This window comes from Aspergillus lentulus (assembly GCF_001445615.1).
Source record: "Aspergillus lentulus DNA, contig: Alt16, strain: IFM 54703, whole genome shotgun sequence".
NCBI classification, from domain to species: domain Eukaryota; kingdom Fungi; phylum Ascomycota; class Eurotiomycetes; order Eurotiales; family Aspergillaceae; genus Aspergillus; species Aspergillus lentulus.
Window position 1 is genome coordinate 3,596,811 of NW_028322113.1, and position 16,580 is coordinate 3,613,390.

Sequence of the window (16,580 nt, forward strand, 5' to 3'; positions counted from 1 at the left end):
ACAGGGTCGAAATAGATTCAATTCTGTTGAATTCACTGCAATACACAATGACTACCCCATCCGTCAAGCTCAACAGCGGTTATGACATGCCCCTCGTGGGCTTTGGCCTCTGGAAGGTCAACAACGAGACTTGCGCCGACCAGATCTACCATGCCATCAAGGCTGGTTACCGTCTCTTCGACGGCGCCTGCGGTGAGTAACCCCTCCATCTCCAGCAAAAAGGCAGAGCGACAGAGTCCTGACCGACGCAGATTACGGCAATGAGGTCGAGGCTGGCAAGGGTGTTGCCCGTGCCATTCAGGAAGGCATTGTGAAGCGTGAAGAGCTCTTCATTGTGTCCAAGCTCTGGAACAGCTTCCACGACGGTGACCGCGTCGAGCCCATCTGCCGCAAGCAGCTGGCCGACTGGGGCCTTGACTACTTCGACCTGTTCATTGTCCACTTCCCCATTGCCCTCAAGTATGTGGATCCTGCCGTCCGGTACCCTCCCGGATGGCTGTCCGAGAACAACAAGCTGGAGTTCAGCAATGCCTCCATTCAGGAGACCTGGACCGCCATGGAGTCGCTGGTCGACAAGAAGCTGGCCCGCAGCATCGGTGTCAGCAACTTCAGCGCTCAGTTGCTGATGGATCTGCTGCGCTACGCTCGTATCCGCCCTGCCACTCTCCAGATCGAACACCACCCTTACCTCACCCAGGAGCGCCTGGTCACCTATGCCCAGAAGGAAGGTATTGCCTTGACTGCGTACTCCTCGTTCGGTCCTCTGAGCTTCGTCGAGCTGGACCTGAAGGATGCTCACGAGACTCCCAAGCTGTTCGACCACGACGTCATCAAGGGTATCGCTGAGAAGCACGGCAAGACCCCTGCTCAGGTCCTGCTGCGTTGGGCTACGCAGCGCAACATTGCCGTCATCCCCAAGAGCAACGACCCCACTCGTCTGGCCCAGAACCTCGATGTCACCGGCTGGGATCTTGAGGCTAGCGAGATTGAGTCCATCAGCTCCCTCAACCGGAACCTTAGATTCAACGACCCTCTTGCTGTAAGTTCCGCCTAGCCGGCTTGATCCCAGTTCAGATCACTAATTTGTTTTCTCTTCTAGTACGGCTTCTACGCTCCCATCTTCTAAACGACGGATAGATTCCGGTGGTCTGAGTGGTACCGCAGCACTGCAGGCGGGAATAACTGCTCGGTCCGTTGGTGGATGATGATTATGTCCTATGCTTAAAGTAAAATACCATAGTTTTTCCAGTATATAGTTATGACCTCGATGCAGCATTCGTGAATAGATCGCATGAAACTATGCTCAGTCAATATCCCAGTAGCATCATATCCTATCTAGAGGAATAGTGAAAGGCTGCAGATATGCCGACTTGGTGCTCCGTACGGAGTGCAGATCGGCTATCGGAGCGACAACACGCCGAGACAGTATCATCGACCTCACCATCACCAACCACTTCGACCAGATCCATGTATACTGCAGCATCAACTTCCTCAACACAATGCCCCCTCCTGCAGGGCGCCTCGCCTCGCAGGCAATCCACATCGTCGCAAACCCCGCCCCCATTTCCCTCGCCGAAAGCAAACTAATCCTCAGCGCTCTCCAAAAATTCGGCGAAGTCGTCACATTCCGAAACCTAAAGGTACGTACGTCTTCTTCCACCCCAACTCGCTTCTCAATCTGACAAAAGAGCAAAATAGTACGACACAACCAACACCTCCAAAGCGCCCACACGCCCCATCCTCGCCATCTTCGACTCCCCCGACGCCGCAAAACAAGCCCTCTCCTCCTCCCCGCTAACCGTCCGCCTCCCCAACACCGACCCTGACGCTGCCCACACCCTTAACTACGACTCTCAGTTTGAGCCGTCATCATCATCAAGACCCAGACCAGACACCAGATCCAAACCAGACTTCCTGAGATGCGACATCCTGCCCTCAAGGCATAACCACGAGTCCGCGCTGCAGCGGAACCCCTTCCACGGGACCTTCCGCGTCTACGACTCGACGTACCAGTACCGGGATCTTGTGAAGACGGGGATCCCGCTGAAGGAACTGGCGGATGAGACGATGAGTCGGAAAAGGCATGAGCCGTTCCGCGTGAAGAGGCAGATGATGAAGGAGAACAAGCGGTTGGGGGCGACATCGTTGATGAGGTTGTATCGGGAGGGCCTTGGGGAGAATATTCTAGAGGAGGGGAAGGAGGGGAATGTGCAGGAGGAAAATGGGAGTGGGAATCGGGCGAAGGTTGGAGTGGATAGATTGGGAGAGAGATGAGTGGATGAGTGTGCGAGCACAGCTTCGTATCGACTTTTGGTCTCAACATGGTCAAAGAGGCATGCAGAGACTTCACCGCATCACCGTGGATGTGGATGTCTTGCGCCGACTTCAGCCTGTTGCAAGCTGAGCGAGTCGGTCGGCAGTCACTGAGATGATCAGAACGTGTATACCACGTTCAGGCCCAGATATTGCTGGCGAGGACATACAGTACGTCCGCATGAGCCCATACAGCAAGTCGCAAGACAGATTTTGCAACGCCTACGAATACGTTGGCAGAGTCAATCATATGGCATTGACCATGAATGTGTCACACATATCTTCTACATATAGCAGTCCTATAGCTCCGTAGTCTAGCTGAAAGGATTTGGGCAATCCCGCCCACAAATGCATTGTTATCATAATCATTATCAATGTATACCTTCCTTACAACATCACCCGACCCGGACAAAGGCTAGAAATCGTCAGCAACCCATCCTAGAGCCCGAACAGCGAAGAAAGTGAACTTACTCGCATCAATCTGCATGACTTGCGGCAGCGCCAACCGCACCTTGTTTCGATACACCGCCGGCCCCTTGGTCTGCAATGGGTTCCCTTCAAAATACACTGTCTGCAGCTTCTCTTTATCCTTCAACTCGCGTTCCACCTCCTCGAAGCTCGAGAGTTCGTTGTTGGATGCCCACAGCTCCTCCAGGTTCTTCAGATGGGAGATGTGTTCCAGCTTCGAAACTTGATTGTTGGAGAAATCCAGGACGCGCAACGAGGTATTGGACTCGAGGCCGCTGAGGTCGGTGATGGCGTTGTGGGATAGGTAGAGTTCTTCGAGGTTCTTGAGCGAGGAGAGGCCAGTAATGCTGGTGAGACGATTCGACTGGATGGAGATGATGCGGAGGTTCGAGAGCGCATCGAGGTTCTGATTGAGTTAGCCTGGTCGCAAATATCGCAAAGTAAGAGACGAACCTTCATTTCCGTGATCTTGTTCTTCCCAAGCCAGAGCTCCTCCAACGAGGTTAGAGTGTCAAGATTCTCGATTTCCTGCTGCATTTAGCCCAGTCCTCCTTTGGATCATTACAATTCACGCACCCTAATCCTGTTCGCTCCCAGCTCTAGATTCCGCAACTTCGTCAAGCCCTCCAACCCCTCAATCTTGGATATCCTGTCCTGAACAAAGTAAAGATCTGTCAAATTGACCAAATGCGAGATATTCTTGATGTGCTTGATCTTGTTGAAGCTCAGATCTAGACTCGTCAGATCCCGGAACTCATCGAGACCCTTGACGTGCGAAATAAGGTTATCGTAGAGGTCGAGTTCGAGCAGCGTAGGCGCGATTTCGGAGGGGAAGTCGATGCGAGTAATCTGGTTCTGTCGGAGGCATATTCTCTACATGAATCGTACCGTTAGCCTTGTATGCCGAATGGGCTGCGGGTCAACACACCTGGAGCTTGGGGAATCGTTCTAGTCGCAAAGCTGGGATAGAAGTGATGCGACAATGTACGAGGTCGATTTCCTAGCATGTCATGAGCCCGAGTTCCCAAACTAGGACCCTATCGTAGACGAAACATACTTGCGTCTCTGGATCCTCACCCTCGAGCAGATCTGCAACAATTCAATTAGCCACTCGATATTGCCCGCAACGCGCCGACAGTCAAACATCACTCCGAAACAAAGCTGCAGCTAATACTCCGGTGCGTCATGACAAGCAAATTGACATACCCTCATCAGCCTCAATCTCCTCAACCGGCGGCGCATCAGAATCCGAGTAATTTGGGTCCTCCAGTGCCTCTGGATTCGTGATCATAGCCTTAGGCTCAACTCTCAGCTTCCCATCCCAGCCTTTACTATCTTTCATCGTTGCAAAGTGTTGTGAAGCTCAGACGGAGAAATTTTTTGATTGATGGCTCCGAGGAACGCGTAACGGAGTGCGGGGAGCTCTTCTACGTAAGAGGGGCAGAACCAGGTAGGTGGACACGATTATGGAGGGCCTAGGAGGAATTCGCACGGCGCAGTTTTTGGTCAGTGAGATGGCTGAAGTCACATAAAAGAAAAAGAAGCTCTGTATCTTGAACTTGTAAGTCTTTGGTACTATCGTGGTGGCGTGCAGGTGATGATGATGATTTCTCCGCTAGTCATCACTGGGCGGTATTTCCCCGTCCGCCTTCTGTTAGAATGAGCAAGAGACAATCCGCAGGCATCGTATCCATTGCTATCAGAAGAACTAGATGTAACCAACTAATCCTGAAAACGAGGGCCGCAATTACTTTGCCTATGTCTTCGTTAGGGTATTGTCATCGGGACATGGTTCAAGCTGTATTCGGGGAAGAGCTTTTATATACAGCACATGCGCCGGAGCCAAGAGGTACATATACATTAAAAGGTCACAATTCTGCGCCAAGTGTAGAATCAACGGTATGCTTTGCGAAATACCAGGGCCAGTGACCTGCACACTGGGACCTTTATGGAGATGCCGCTCCTTAGGCAGAGTTCCAAGAAAGAATCAGGGCTGAAGAATGACATAAGGGCGCTGGTGTTGAAGGGGTAATCACAAGACAACAAAGAAAGGTATCGATGGACTGGACAGCGACGTGCGCTCTGGAGGGACGTTTCTGATGGGAATGAAGCACAGGGATTTGAAGCAGAGACAATGTTGATGGCCCAGGAGCGTGTATAAGAGACCTAGTCTTTGGCTACAAGCCAAGATAGACGCCCGCTTGATGCAAGAGAGTCTCACACGGCAACAGATCAATGAGAAAAAACAAGGGAGAAGGGGAACGAAACTGTGGGGGATATGGTATGTGCTCGCTCGGAGTGCAGAAGAGAAGGAGACGTGATCGGAGAGGATGCTGAAACAAAGAAACAGGATGGATGATGAATAGGTAAGACTCAGTCTAGAAAATCACAGACAGGCGAGACCAAATTCTGGTCCCACACGTCTATATGGGTCACAGGAAGGGAGAATAGAAGAAGGGGTAGGGGCAAAACGCAAAGAGGAAGAGATTATGGTAGATTCAAACATAAGCTGCGACCCTCGCAGATTCTGATAAAAGATGCTTGCACTTTTCTCCTCCTGATCTTGGTAGTGCTTGAACGACGAAAGACGCACCTCCGCATGTCTCGATCAATTGGGATCCGTTCTGCGGGAGCGGTTCTTTTTGCAATCACGTAAAAGATCGAGAGTGTAGCTCGATGGGAAAAATGCCGGAAAGATAAAGTTACAGAGATTACATCGCAACGTCGAGGACCAGACTGACGTCTTTTACTTGTGCACCAGCAAGGTCTTCGAGGACAGGAATCAAGTCGAGAAGCTCGTTATCGTGGGCGTCAGAGAACCAGCTGCTGATGGGTATCGCGTGTTGAGGGTGGAAAATGTATGAAGTTGGAGAATTATCGATGATAATCGTCTCTCGAAGGTCACGGCCAACCTGTGAGAGGTCCTATAGTAGAGATATCAATGGCGTGCTCTCATCGTGATCTTCGCTGCAGAATGAGGCTACTGACCTTGACATAATTACCTTGATGGTTGTAGCAGCTGTCTCTGAAGAGCCTGTGGTGAACAACATTGTGGATGTCAAGTTGATCGAGTAGAGGATCACCGTACTTTCGTCCAAATCAGAAATCGTCCATGGAATGGTACTTGCATAGGGAGACTCACCTTAGAAACAGAGGCAGTGAAGACAACCACCTCGTACAATTCTCCAACACGCTTCATGAATTGATCGACTCCAGGTCGTTTGATCACGTAGATGTTGTGGTACTGCCCTTCGATCTCCACAGGGATCGTGAAATCGGCACGCTCAAGAACCTGCGGTGGTATGTCAGAAACATGTAGCTCATTACACGAAAGGGCTTAGAGGCTGGCGAATTACCTTGAAGCTACTGTGAACCAGCGTTTCATCCAAGTCGAGAACCAGGCATTTCCGGTTCCGCAAATGTGGCAAGGGAGGGGGTAGAAGCCATTGCTGGGGTCTCTCGGGAGTCGCGATCTGTATTTGTTTTCCCATAGGAACTTGCGGAGGGGGAGGGGGAGGAATCTCGGCTAGCAGAGTAGCTTCTTCTTCGTGCGATGACTTTACACCGTTGTATTCGACTGCAGACGAAGTTGGTTGCGCTTCGGTGGAGCGTGAGCTGTCCTCAGTAACGGGCAGTGGCAGTGACCCCACAGGCTCCTCCGGTTTGATCGCGAGATCGTGGGCCTTCTCTGTCTCGGTTGCGACTATGACTGGGATTTGAGCATTCTGAGGGGCGTCAGAGCGAGTAGTATCAACTTGGCCATACTGTGAGGCTGGTTCATGGCTGGACTCGACTTTATCAGAAGCGGACAGGTTGGCATCGAGCTGAGCGCCTTCCTCGGAGGTACTGGCAGGTTTATCCTCCTCTTTGGAAGGCTGATTTGAAGTTACAGTCAAGTTCGGCTTCTCTTCTTCAAAAAGCTTTGCTTCTTCAGATTCCGTCCGGTTCGAATGATTGGCATTGAGATCAGCTTTCTCCGGTGTAGGCTGGGTCGCAGGGACCGAAGGTCGCCTGGCAGTCTTCTTCGGCGGAATCGCAGAGTCGTCCGGGTCGACACCAGATGACGAGCAGCAACTTAGAAAGGCAAACAGCCTGAGCGTAACCTTGGGCTTGGTTTCTGGTTTGGGGTTGTCCCGCGCCTCAGAATCAGTCGCTGTCTTTTGCTCACCGATACCAGTTGGCCCCTGAGATGGTCGCCAAGATCTCTTGCTACTCCCTCTACTTCTGTCCCTCCGCCCCTTCAAGATGCTTCTTCTCGAACCTCGTAGCGTGTTTTCCGAATCATCATGCGCGGCATCCTGTCTATTGTCTAACGTCGATTGACCATCCGCCTTGGACGATGAACGCGATTGACTTGGAACCAGCAAATGTTGCTGCTTGGACGGGTCGTTCGTATTTGTCGGGGCATTTGGGCCAAGAGCCTGAGTCGATGGAACGGGCGCAGAAGCAGGCTCAGTAGGCTCTACCGTTTTCGACTGAGGAGAGGCATCTGAGTCTTTGGCATTGTCCTGAAGCGACGATCCAGGACCTGGTCAGACCAGCGTTAGCAAGTCTTGTGATGGCTCCGCGACGATCCGCAGTGATGGAATATGACAGCAGCAACAAATAGATTGCTCTTACCTGAGTCGGTGTTGCCCGCGTTGGCAGGCATCGGCACTTCTCCTGTGGGTTTACTGGATGTGTTGGGCGGAGAACCTCGCTCGGAGCTCCCTCCGAGCATCTGGAGGCTAGCAGAGCGAGATTCACGGAATCAACAATAACAGAATTCAAGAGGCGTAGGAGATATAACGGCGATGTACTATATCGAAAAACACACTTGATGACCACCAGGGTTCCGCCGAGAGGGGACAACGCGGCTAGAGAGATGTAAAGTCACAGCCTCCTGGATCGAGTAGTCGGAGAGGTAAAGTGCTTAGCTTCCAGGTCGGGACTACCGCCTTAAATGAGGCTAGTGTGCAGCACTACTAAGAAAGGTCGTGGCAGGAAGAGTTGCGAGTCGCCAAACCACTCGATCCACCCTGTAGATTCACAGAAAACCACACAGCCGGCGAGGAAGGAAAGAGAGAAATGCGCTCCAGCTTCAATCTGGGATGGTATGATACGATGGAGGTCGATGGATGATGGATGAAATTCAACCTCATGAATGAGCCGGGAAGTCACGTGGTAGCTTTCCAGGGTCGTGTTTAGGGGAAGAAGCGATACAGGACCGCAAAATAAAGAGGTACCACTCGACTTCGGCGGCTGTAGGTTGGCTGATTTCGGGAATTTGCTTAAAGTGGCTAAGATAGGCTGTCCATTTGCTCAGGCGGGCCAGGAAGAAAACAAGATCATTTATTCGGACTGAAAAGTTATCAGATTTGCAGCAATGGATTTTCCTCTTGAGTAGGTGGGTTCGTGCGCTTAATAGCTAAATCATGACCTTAATGGACATGTTACTCAATAATATGTTACAATGGCACGAAATGAAAGATGTTAACTAGTAGGATTGGGCCAAAACGTAGCCCATAATGGGAATGTTCGGGGAGGGGGAGTGTATTTTAGCTCCTTGACTGGCTAGCCAACCTCTGTCCGGGGGGTGGGAAAGGGGAGAGACTGAGAGGAGAACGTGCGAGGAGAAGCCCAAGAGAGGGGAAAATTGGGAAGAGGGTGCCGTGCGCCTAGTCTGCGATGGGGAGGAACAGAAGGGAAAGTACAAGCTGGATTGGTCTGGACTCTGGATCTTTGAGAGAATGCACTGATGCACTGATGCAGGGCTGCAGATTACTATTTATTGCCCGCTATATCATATGAGCCAATCATATTAGTATCAGATCAAGCGGGAAGATGTATCAACTTATCCTGTAAATCCGTAATGCGTCTTACGCACGATTTTCATCATGCAAACCCGCTAGGTAGAGCTGGGTTGCAGTTCTCCCGCAGCTCAATGGGAAGTATGTCTGAAGGCATAGTAATAAATTGGGTAGGACACAAAAGTTACCATGCCTCATTGCTTTTTGCCATTGTTATGGCGAGTCCCGCGCAAAGATGTTCCCCGTCGCTTTCGGCCTTCTTTTATCCACCAACTGATTCCCCTCTTAAAAGGCCTCAATAATAATACCGTGGTGTCCTTAAAGGGACGATTTTCCAGGTACTATTGGTGACTTACTCGGTCTATATCGCACTTCAATGTCTGGAAACGACCATGTAGCTTCTCGGATGTCAATATTATTAGTACTATCTGATACTAAATCATGCTATGTATCCTCGCGTCCAAGGTAGTGATTTGTATTTCCACATTGTTGTGCCACCCCTCTCCCAAGTGCTGCATTCTTTTTGTCTCTCATGACCAAGTAATGGAGGATTTCCTCCCCCCTTCCCACCCTACTGTCGCAAACCGCGTAGTAATACTAACGCACATACTCAGATTCTCAGGTAAATCAAGTGTGACTGACAGGGACATCTACTGGAGGCGACTATTGAATTATTGATTCATCCACTGGCGAAAGGCATCATGAATAGTGGAGATCATGAAGAATATCTTCTAGTCTACTTTAATGTCCTAAGATCTAATTTGACGGATTCCCCCAAGATCCTTGCCCATCATCTCCACCTGACTTCTCCATAGTCCATAAGCAGGCGCCAAATCCTCGCTTTGGAATGGACAGTTTCTTAGTCCACGACGGAGACCTGAATGATTCTGTCATCTTGTCTTTTAGGTCTTTTGATCAGCGATTTTCGGTGGATTGTTTATCGGCATTTTTCAGAATCATCAAATCCGATTCTTTGTTCCTCTGTTTGTCCTACCTTTGTCAGTAATGGTGCTTGGGACCATTTGGGCGCATTGCATCTCGCCATCCATCCATGTTTTCATTTGCTTTTCTACAGATTAATCCGAGATGGGCTTTAGGCTATCATCACTGAAGAATAAGAAGGAGCTTCGTTTCTCCAGGCGACGCTCGACTGACTATTATTAGAGGCTGAAATGGACTCCGTTAACTGGATGGGCCCGTCGAGTTCTAACAGATGACTGGGGGATGGAGTATGCGGAGAGATAGGGACTTGCAGAAGATGGTCTCGCTCATAGATTTGAGATGATCCGATACCTGAAGTATGCTTGCTTCGATTAGTCTTCTAGACCTTTGGAAAACTCATCTTCGACGATGGACCGATTCACAGAAGTGGCTCTATACAGATGGCCTGGTTGGTCTCCTAATAAATAGCGTTGGGTCTCCCAGCAGACATAATCTGGATGAAATCGCAGAGCAGATGGGTAGTCTTTGCCTCCAATCACGATATTCGACTGCTCCTGAAATTACTTTCACTCAAACTATACATACAGAAACCTAAATGCTAAACGCCAATTGCCAAATGATGTCAACAGCCAACAAGAGGAAGAAATCCGGGGGCTCCGCACGTGAGGCCAGCTGTGGAACTGCCACTCCGCATTCTTTGGCCCGAGGTCTTCACATGCAGATGGAAGCCACACTACTTCGCACCAAACTGCTGACAGCAGCATCAACCATCGAGACTACTGCTGGCCATACCATATCTCATATTCAACTGGAACGATACCTCGAAGAGAACCTCTTTCTCTGGCTTCGACATTCATGAAATCTGTCTCTATTACTACCTCACCAAGCGCGTCTAAACTGTAGGCGCCTTCCCCTCATGGCCTGCCACGCCTTGGCATAGGCGCGTTGGCTCCGGCAAAGGAAATCCGACCGACGAAGAACGGTCACCGATACAAACAGGAGTGGGTTGTTACACAATTTCGAGCACGATGGCCGCTCAGTCAACGCTCCGAGCTCGAGAAGACCCTCTCGTTGCGCTGTACACTCATTACGTCAACCTCATTCGGACTCGAGTTAAGCAGTCATCGAAGACTTCCAGATTAATTGCAACGCTAGCACTGCTGTTCTCAATCATAGGAAGTGGATATGGAGGGTATAACTGGTATCAGCGAAAGGTGAAGGAGCGTGCGCAGGGTAGAAGATTACTGCGTCGGAATTCGGGGATCAGGGGCAAGGATGGATCTCGTACGATTTATGTCCCGTACAAGGACTCGATGACCTCCAAGGTCAGGATCCACCCGACGAAGCCTACAACATTCGATGCGCACAGGAGGCTGTTTCTGAACCCACCAGCGTCAGCTCGGGGAAATGACGAGGAATCCGGCTCGATGATCCCTCCACCAACAACAAAGCCAGGGCTGAATCTGGCGTTTCTACACCAGTTCCTCAGTTTGTGGAGTATCATGGTTCCCCGGTGGAGTAGCAAGGAGACGGGTCTACTGATGGGTCACGGTGTATTCCTGCTATTAAGAACATACTTGTCGCTGCTGATTGCAAGGCTGGACGGTGCAATTGTCCGAGACCTCGTTGCGGGTAAGGGGCGAGCCTTCATGTGGGGTCTTGTGAAGTGGTGCGGTATCGGTACTCTCGCTTCTTATACCAACGCCATGATCAAGTTCCTGCAGTCGAAAGTCTCTATCGCTTTCAGAACACGGCTCACGAGGTACATCCACGATCTCTACGTCGCGGACAACAACTATTACAAACTGTTGAACTTGGACGGTGGTGTCGATCAAGGAGCAGACCAGTTCATCACGCAGGATCTCACACTCTTCTGCTCGGCCGCTGCAGCACTTTACTCTTCTATGGGAAAGCCACTAGTGGATTTATTCGTCTTCAACTATCAGCTGTACCGCTCCCTAGGGCCTCTGGCTCTTAGTGGCATCCTCACCGGTTACTTCAGCACGGCAGTGATACTTCGCAAGCTGTCTCCGCCTTTTGGAAAACTCAAGGCCGTCGAGGGCAAAAAAGAAGGAGACTTCCGAGGTCTGCATTCCAGGTTGCTTGCCAATGCCGAGGAGATCTCATTCTACGGTGGCGCAGATATCGAGCGAGTTTTTCTGCTTCGGAGTTTCAAAGATCTACAGCGGTGGATGGAAGGCATCTATAGCCTCAAAATCCGCTACAATATGCTTGAGGACGTCATTCTCAAATACGCCTGGTCGGCTTTTGGATACCTAATCACGTCTTTGCCGGTCTTCCTACCAGCATGGGGAGGTGCAGGCGGTGCTTTGGAGCTGGCAGATGCCTACGAGGAGACTGGTCGCGAACGGGGCCGCATGAAGGAGTTCATCACAAACAAGCGTCTGATGCTTTCATTGGCTGATGCCGGTGGACGCATGATGTACAGCATCAAGGACATCTCGGAGTTGGCCGGCTACACGTCGCGGGTCTATACTCTGATCTCCACACTTCACCGAGTTCATGCAAATGCCTACTATCCTCCGCGTGGCTCTCATGCGGAACTGTACTCTCTGGCAGATGCACAGGGAACCATTCACAACGGATTCGATGGCGTGCGGCTGGAACAAGTGCCAATTGTGGCACCGGCTCTCCATCCTCGAGGCGGAGACGAGTTGATTGAATCGCTGTCCTTTATCGTGCATTCCGGTGAGCATCTTCTTATTTCAGGCTCGAACGGAGTAGGTAAATCGGCGATTGCTCGAATTGTCGCGGGTCTGTGGCCTGTCTATCGTGGCCTGGTCAGTCGGCCCCGAGGATTTGGGCTTGACGGCATCATGTTCCTCCCTCAGCGGCCCTATCTCAGTGTGGGGACTTTGCGAGATCAAGTCATTTACCCTCACACCGAGATTGACATGCGCGAGGCGGGGAGAACAGATGCTGAACTTCAGAAGATCTTGGAAGATGCTCGTCTGGGATACCTGCCTGCCCGTGAAGGTGGCTGGAATGCTCGCAAAGAGTGGAAGGACGTCCTCAGCGGTGGCGAGAAGCAACGCATGGCCATGGCGAGACTGTTCTACCATGAACCTCGCTATGCGTTTCTTGATGAAGGAACCTCGGCAGTTTCCTCTGACGTCGAGGGCGTGCTGTATGAACAGGCCAAGGACAGGGGTATCACCCTGATCACGATTTCGACACGCGCGTCCTTGAAGAAGTATCACACCTTCAGCCTCACACTGGGTCTTGGCGCCGAAGGGGAACAGTGGGAGTTTGAGAAAATCGGCACCGAGAAGGAGAAGCTGGGTGTTGAAAAGGAGATCCAAGAGCTTCGCAAGCGGTTAGACAAGGTCGACGAGTGGAAGCGACGCCGTGAAGAGATTGACAAGGAGCTGCATAAGGTCTGGATCGAGGAGGGAGAGCTTGCACCTCCACCGTATGAACACGGGAATGAAGAAGCCATGGCTGAAGTATCGGAGGAAGCAACGGAAGAGTCGGACATCGACAAGACACAGGAATAGGTGGCTATTGCGCAAGAGATACTACGCGAGTGGTGTATCCAGGTTATAGACTATGAGGAGGTCAATATTGTACCTACATACGGATCTAGACTCGTCAAAACCCGACAATATAAACATGTGCTACCTAACTCTCTCTCTGCTTAAGTGTCCCGGACATCACTAAAGATAACCATGATTGAGGCATCGTCTCGATACCTCCTGCTGAGCGGGTATGAAAGAGTGAGCATGGCATGTGCCATAACAACAGTTCAAGAGATATAGGTTCTCAAGTTAAGTCGCATTGAGACGTATAGGCAAGTCTTTCAAATCAAGCTTTCTTAAAACGCAGCTCAGACTGATTAGACCATTGTGCAGGGAGTTGGCTTGGACGCGTCATGTATAAGCGCGACGCGCCTCCGTGATTGTTGCTTATTTGATATCCTCAAAAGATGGCTTACTAGCCTTTCCTCTAAGTATAGTATCTTAAAAAAGAATAGGAAGGTATAGTACTTAGTTAATATCTCCCCGAAGCTGGTCTCTCCAGGCGAATAGTCCACAAGCGAGCGGGCCGCCTCACGCTATTATTTGACGTATGACCGTGTTGAAAATCCTCAAGTACAACTCAAACCCACTATCAAGCTCTAATACACCAGCGATTGCACGAGCTTCCGAACATCAGAGAAAAAAGTTTGAAGATGTCATACCATCTTTCACTTTTTCATCACATTGCCTAGAATTGCAGAAACCTCATTTGTCTCACTCCCAACATGTCAAGGTCATCCTCTTAGCTCCTGCTTCCCGCAACTCGACCTTTAGACCATCTAAACTACTTCCTTGGTTCATCTAGAAGTCCACGACACAATCATGTCAGCTTCTCAACATTCGCAGGCCTCAGAAGAGGATACAGAAACAATCACTATTCCCATTGATCGGTCGTTCAGTGATGGCGACCCGTCTACTTGGCCTACAGAGCCCCGATTCGGTATGCCGGACGACACATGGTATCGGGAGAAGCTGGCCATCATGTGGCTGAAGGAGACGGGGGCTTATGAAGAGGGTACGTACTGATCTCGAATTCTTGACTTTGCGTTATTGTCCTTGCTTGAGGGGTTGGATTTGGTGTTTCTTCTGTACTGCGCTCGAAGTTTGTGTTGTCTGCTTCTGGCGTTACAGGAGTACTTGTCCGAGTATTCAGAGATTCAAAGTTTGCTTTCCAGAATCGTTTCATGAACTATAGTTTGTCTCAACATTTTGTTCGGCTATTTTGTCTGATATGGTTCCGTCGCGATCTGTCGGTTTGGATTCATTGCGGAATTCTTGTCAACACTGATGCTCATCCGCGACGTGTCTCCTTTCTTTGTTCCTTTGTGCTTCACGTCAAATAGAGTCGAAGTCTTCCATTAACCTGAATAAAGGAACAAACTATGTCATAGACAGTCTGCCAGAAGGCTATGCCGTCTTTGACAGACCGCGTGGGACAAATCCAGACATCGTAAGTCTTGCTACTGAAAATGTGGGACTTACATACTGACCGACCACAGCGTGACCGATTCCTCTGGGGACACCCACTTGGGCAGTACTTCCCCTCTACAATCCAGTTCTTTCCACACTTTTTGTACCTGATGAAGGGCGGGAAAGAACAGTGCCCCTGCGTTCTTTGCGAGAAATTGGCAAAGAGGAACCAGCGCATCAAAGGTTGTTTTCCCGCTGTGTTACTCGCCGCAAGTACTGTCAGAACTGACAGTGTCGTATAGATGGCCTGCCCGCAAGAGGTCCAGGGAGATCAACCGGGTCACTCAGTACTCCTGGTTCCGCTAGACCTGGAAGACCACCAGGGAGACCACCAGGGAGACCACCAGGGAGACCACCTGGCCGACCTCCTGGAAGGCCGCTCGGTCGACCAGGGCGGCCGCCCGGAAGACCACCGTTGAACCCTATTGTTGACCGAGAAGGGACACCGGACGTCTTCAAGATGGCTGTAATGAAACTCAAGGATAGGGGCGAATTAGATGAGCCTATCTCGGAACCTTTAAGTATGGACTGGAAGTCCGAAAGACCTGGCCTGGGGGAGTATCTGCAAAAGCTAAGAATGCAACCTTCCTATGTTCCTCGTGCTGGTGAGATTGTCCTCTGGGTTCCTAATTTCGAGGGCGAGTTGGCCTGGAACCCAGAACACGCACGCGTTGAGATGTACGACCCGACCGTTGATCGGTTCATGGGCGTTCCTGAGTGGCGAGCGGGCATCGTCGGCCAGGTCCCAGAGGAAGACACAGTGCTGCAGGATTTAGTCGAGACGGCTAATAAGGGGTGGGAAGTGAATTATTCTGGATTCCGTGTCGAAACCTTCCCCGATCCCAACAGCCCGGACAAGAGCTACTCACTGCAGTATAAGTACGTTCACTTGAAATGCATCAAGCCATTCAATGCGTACGAGCTCTTTTTGCAGAATATGCCACGGGATGAACTGCATCCTTCCATCGAGTACGCCATGACCGTCATGTCGTCATTCAGCCTGCTTGAGAAATTTCATTTCCGAGGAAGGTGGCCGAATGCGTCCATCTACTGTATGGGCATATTCATTGGCGCGGAACTTCTCATTGTAGGAGACGCTGTTCGCTTGAAACCGGTGGGCTATTCGCTCAGTAGCGGCCAAAAGGCAGTTACGGACGTCATGGTGATCGACGAGATCCGGCTCGACCTAATCCAATGCGTTGATGACATCAAATCAAACCAGCTCGCAGAGAGATATCAAGTGCGCGTTGCAGGCAAAGTCTACACGAACAACCGCCAGCGAGCGGTGACAGACAACCCGATGCAGCCACCCAAGCCGCTATCTCCTGAAGAAGTTCTCAGCGTCTTTCAGTACATCGGCATGAGCGGGTACGGGAACTGGTACAGCCTGAACGGCGGTAAGACGGTGGATATCTCCCAGGGGATGATCATCGGCCGGTGCTACGAACCCGATGCCATGCGGCTGCTGTTTGGTAGTCTCTCACTGGGCCGGGAGCTGCACGGCGTGCTGAGCGGACGACAATACTCTCGGCAAGCAGACGAGCGCATCCCAGAGGGCAAAGACTGGTTCTGGGGCGACTTCCGAACGCAGACCCTGGCGGTCGAGACGCTGAACGGCGAAGATGTCGGCCATTACAGTGAAATCCGCGATGTGAAGATGTGGCGGGCCAATCTCAAGGTCATTGACGGCAGGGCCACGGCGGCTGATTTCCGAGAGGCCAAGATCCCCGGCGAGCTCGGACGACCGAGCCACAAGTCACGATCGGCGTTTGCGGAGGTGCGCAAGACGAGCAAGCTGGTGAGCGCTGGTCTGGGGGCCGCCATTACGGATGCGAGCAACAATGTCAGCTCGGCCGACGAGAGCAATGACCAGACTCGACTAAATACTGAAGACGAAGGAGAGGAAGAGTCGCCCGAGGACGAGGAGGATCTTACTCTACGTTTGGAGGACCTACGAGGAGGGACTGAGGAGACGGAAGGTGGAGACTACGCGCCCGGGAACGATGGGCATACGGTGAAGCGCCCAAAGCATGATTTCTGAGGCTAGATACCCATAATT

The 16,580-nt window shown here is 51.1% G+C and overlaps 6 protein-coding genes across 6 annotated transcripts; 4 read left to right on the top strand and 2 right to left on the bottom strand.

The window, feature by feature from the left end:
- Positions 1 to 47: 47 nt before the first annotated feature.
- ALT_8625 (aldo/keto reductase) lies at positions 48 to 1,126 on the top strand (the record flags this gene model as incomplete). Its single annotated transcript, XM_033563620.2, has 3 exons — positions 48 to 192; positions 252 to 1,039; positions 1,100 to 1,126. 3 exons carry the CDS (start codon positions 48 to 50, stop codon positions 1,124 to 1,126), a joined length of 960 nt encoding a protein of 319 aa, XP_033419511.2.
- A 373-nt stretch (positions 1,127 to 1,499) lies between these two features.
- On the top strand, positions 1,500 to 2,274 carry ALT_8626 (uncharacterized protein; the record flags this gene model as incomplete). The annotated part of the gene is made up of 2 exons (XM_033563621.1): positions 1,500 to 1,640; positions 1,699 to 2,274. 2 exons carry the CDS (start codon positions 1,500 to 1,502, stop codon positions 2,272 to 2,274), a joined length of 717 nt encoding a protein of 238 aa, XP_033419512.1.
- Positions 2,275 to 2,708: 434 nt separating this feature from the next.
- On the bottom strand, positions 2,709 to 4,123 carry ALT_8627 (putative protein phosphatase PP1 regulatory subunit Sds22; the record flags this gene model as incomplete). The annotated part of the gene is made up of 7 exons (XM_033563622.1): positions 2,709 to 2,728; positions 2,785 to 3,187; positions 3,235 to 3,309; positions 3,358 to 3,654; positions 3,710 to 3,781; positions 3,839 to 3,870; positions 3,988 to 4,123. 7 exons carry the CDS (start codon positions 4,121 to 4,123, stop codon positions 2,709 to 2,711), a joined length of 1,035 nt encoding a protein of 344 aa, XP_033419513.1.
- A 1,369-nt stretch (positions 4,124 to 5,492) lies between these two features.
- Positions 5,493 to 7,501, bottom strand: psrA (putative general stress response phosphoprotein phosphatase Psr1/2; the record flags this gene model as incomplete). The annotated part of the gene is made up of 5 exons (XM_033563623.1): positions 5,493 to 5,705; positions 5,770 to 5,868; positions 5,924 to 6,073; positions 6,138 to 7,309; positions 7,402 to 7,501. 5 exons carry the CDS (start codon positions 7,499 to 7,501, stop codon positions 5,493 to 5,495), a joined length of 1,734 nt encoding a protein of 577 aa, XP_033419514.1.
- Positions 7,502 to 10,540: 3,039 nt separating this feature from the next.
- On the top strand, positions 10,541 to 13,030 carry pxa1 (putative peroxisomal ABC transporter (PXA1); the record flags this gene model as incomplete). Its single annotated transcript, XM_033563624.1, has 1 exon — positions 10,541 to 13,030. The coding sequence occupies one exon, from the start codon at positions 10,541 to 10,543 to the stop codon at positions 13,028 to 13,030; it is 2,490 nt and encodes an 829-aa protein (XP_033419515.1).
- Positions 13,031 to 13,873: 843 nt separating this feature from the next.
- Positions 13,874 to 16,562, top strand: ALT_8630 (uncharacterized protein; the record flags this gene model as incomplete). Its single annotated transcript, XM_033563625.2, has 4 exons — positions 13,874 to 14,066; positions 14,425 to 14,501; positions 14,551 to 14,704; positions 14,764 to 16,562. The coding sequence occupies 4 exons, from the start codon at positions 13,874 to 13,876 to the stop codon at positions 16,560 to 16,562; spliced, it is 2,223 nt and encodes a 740-aa protein (XP_033419516.2).
- Between the last annotated feature and the right edge of the window lie 18 nt (positions 16,563 to 16,580).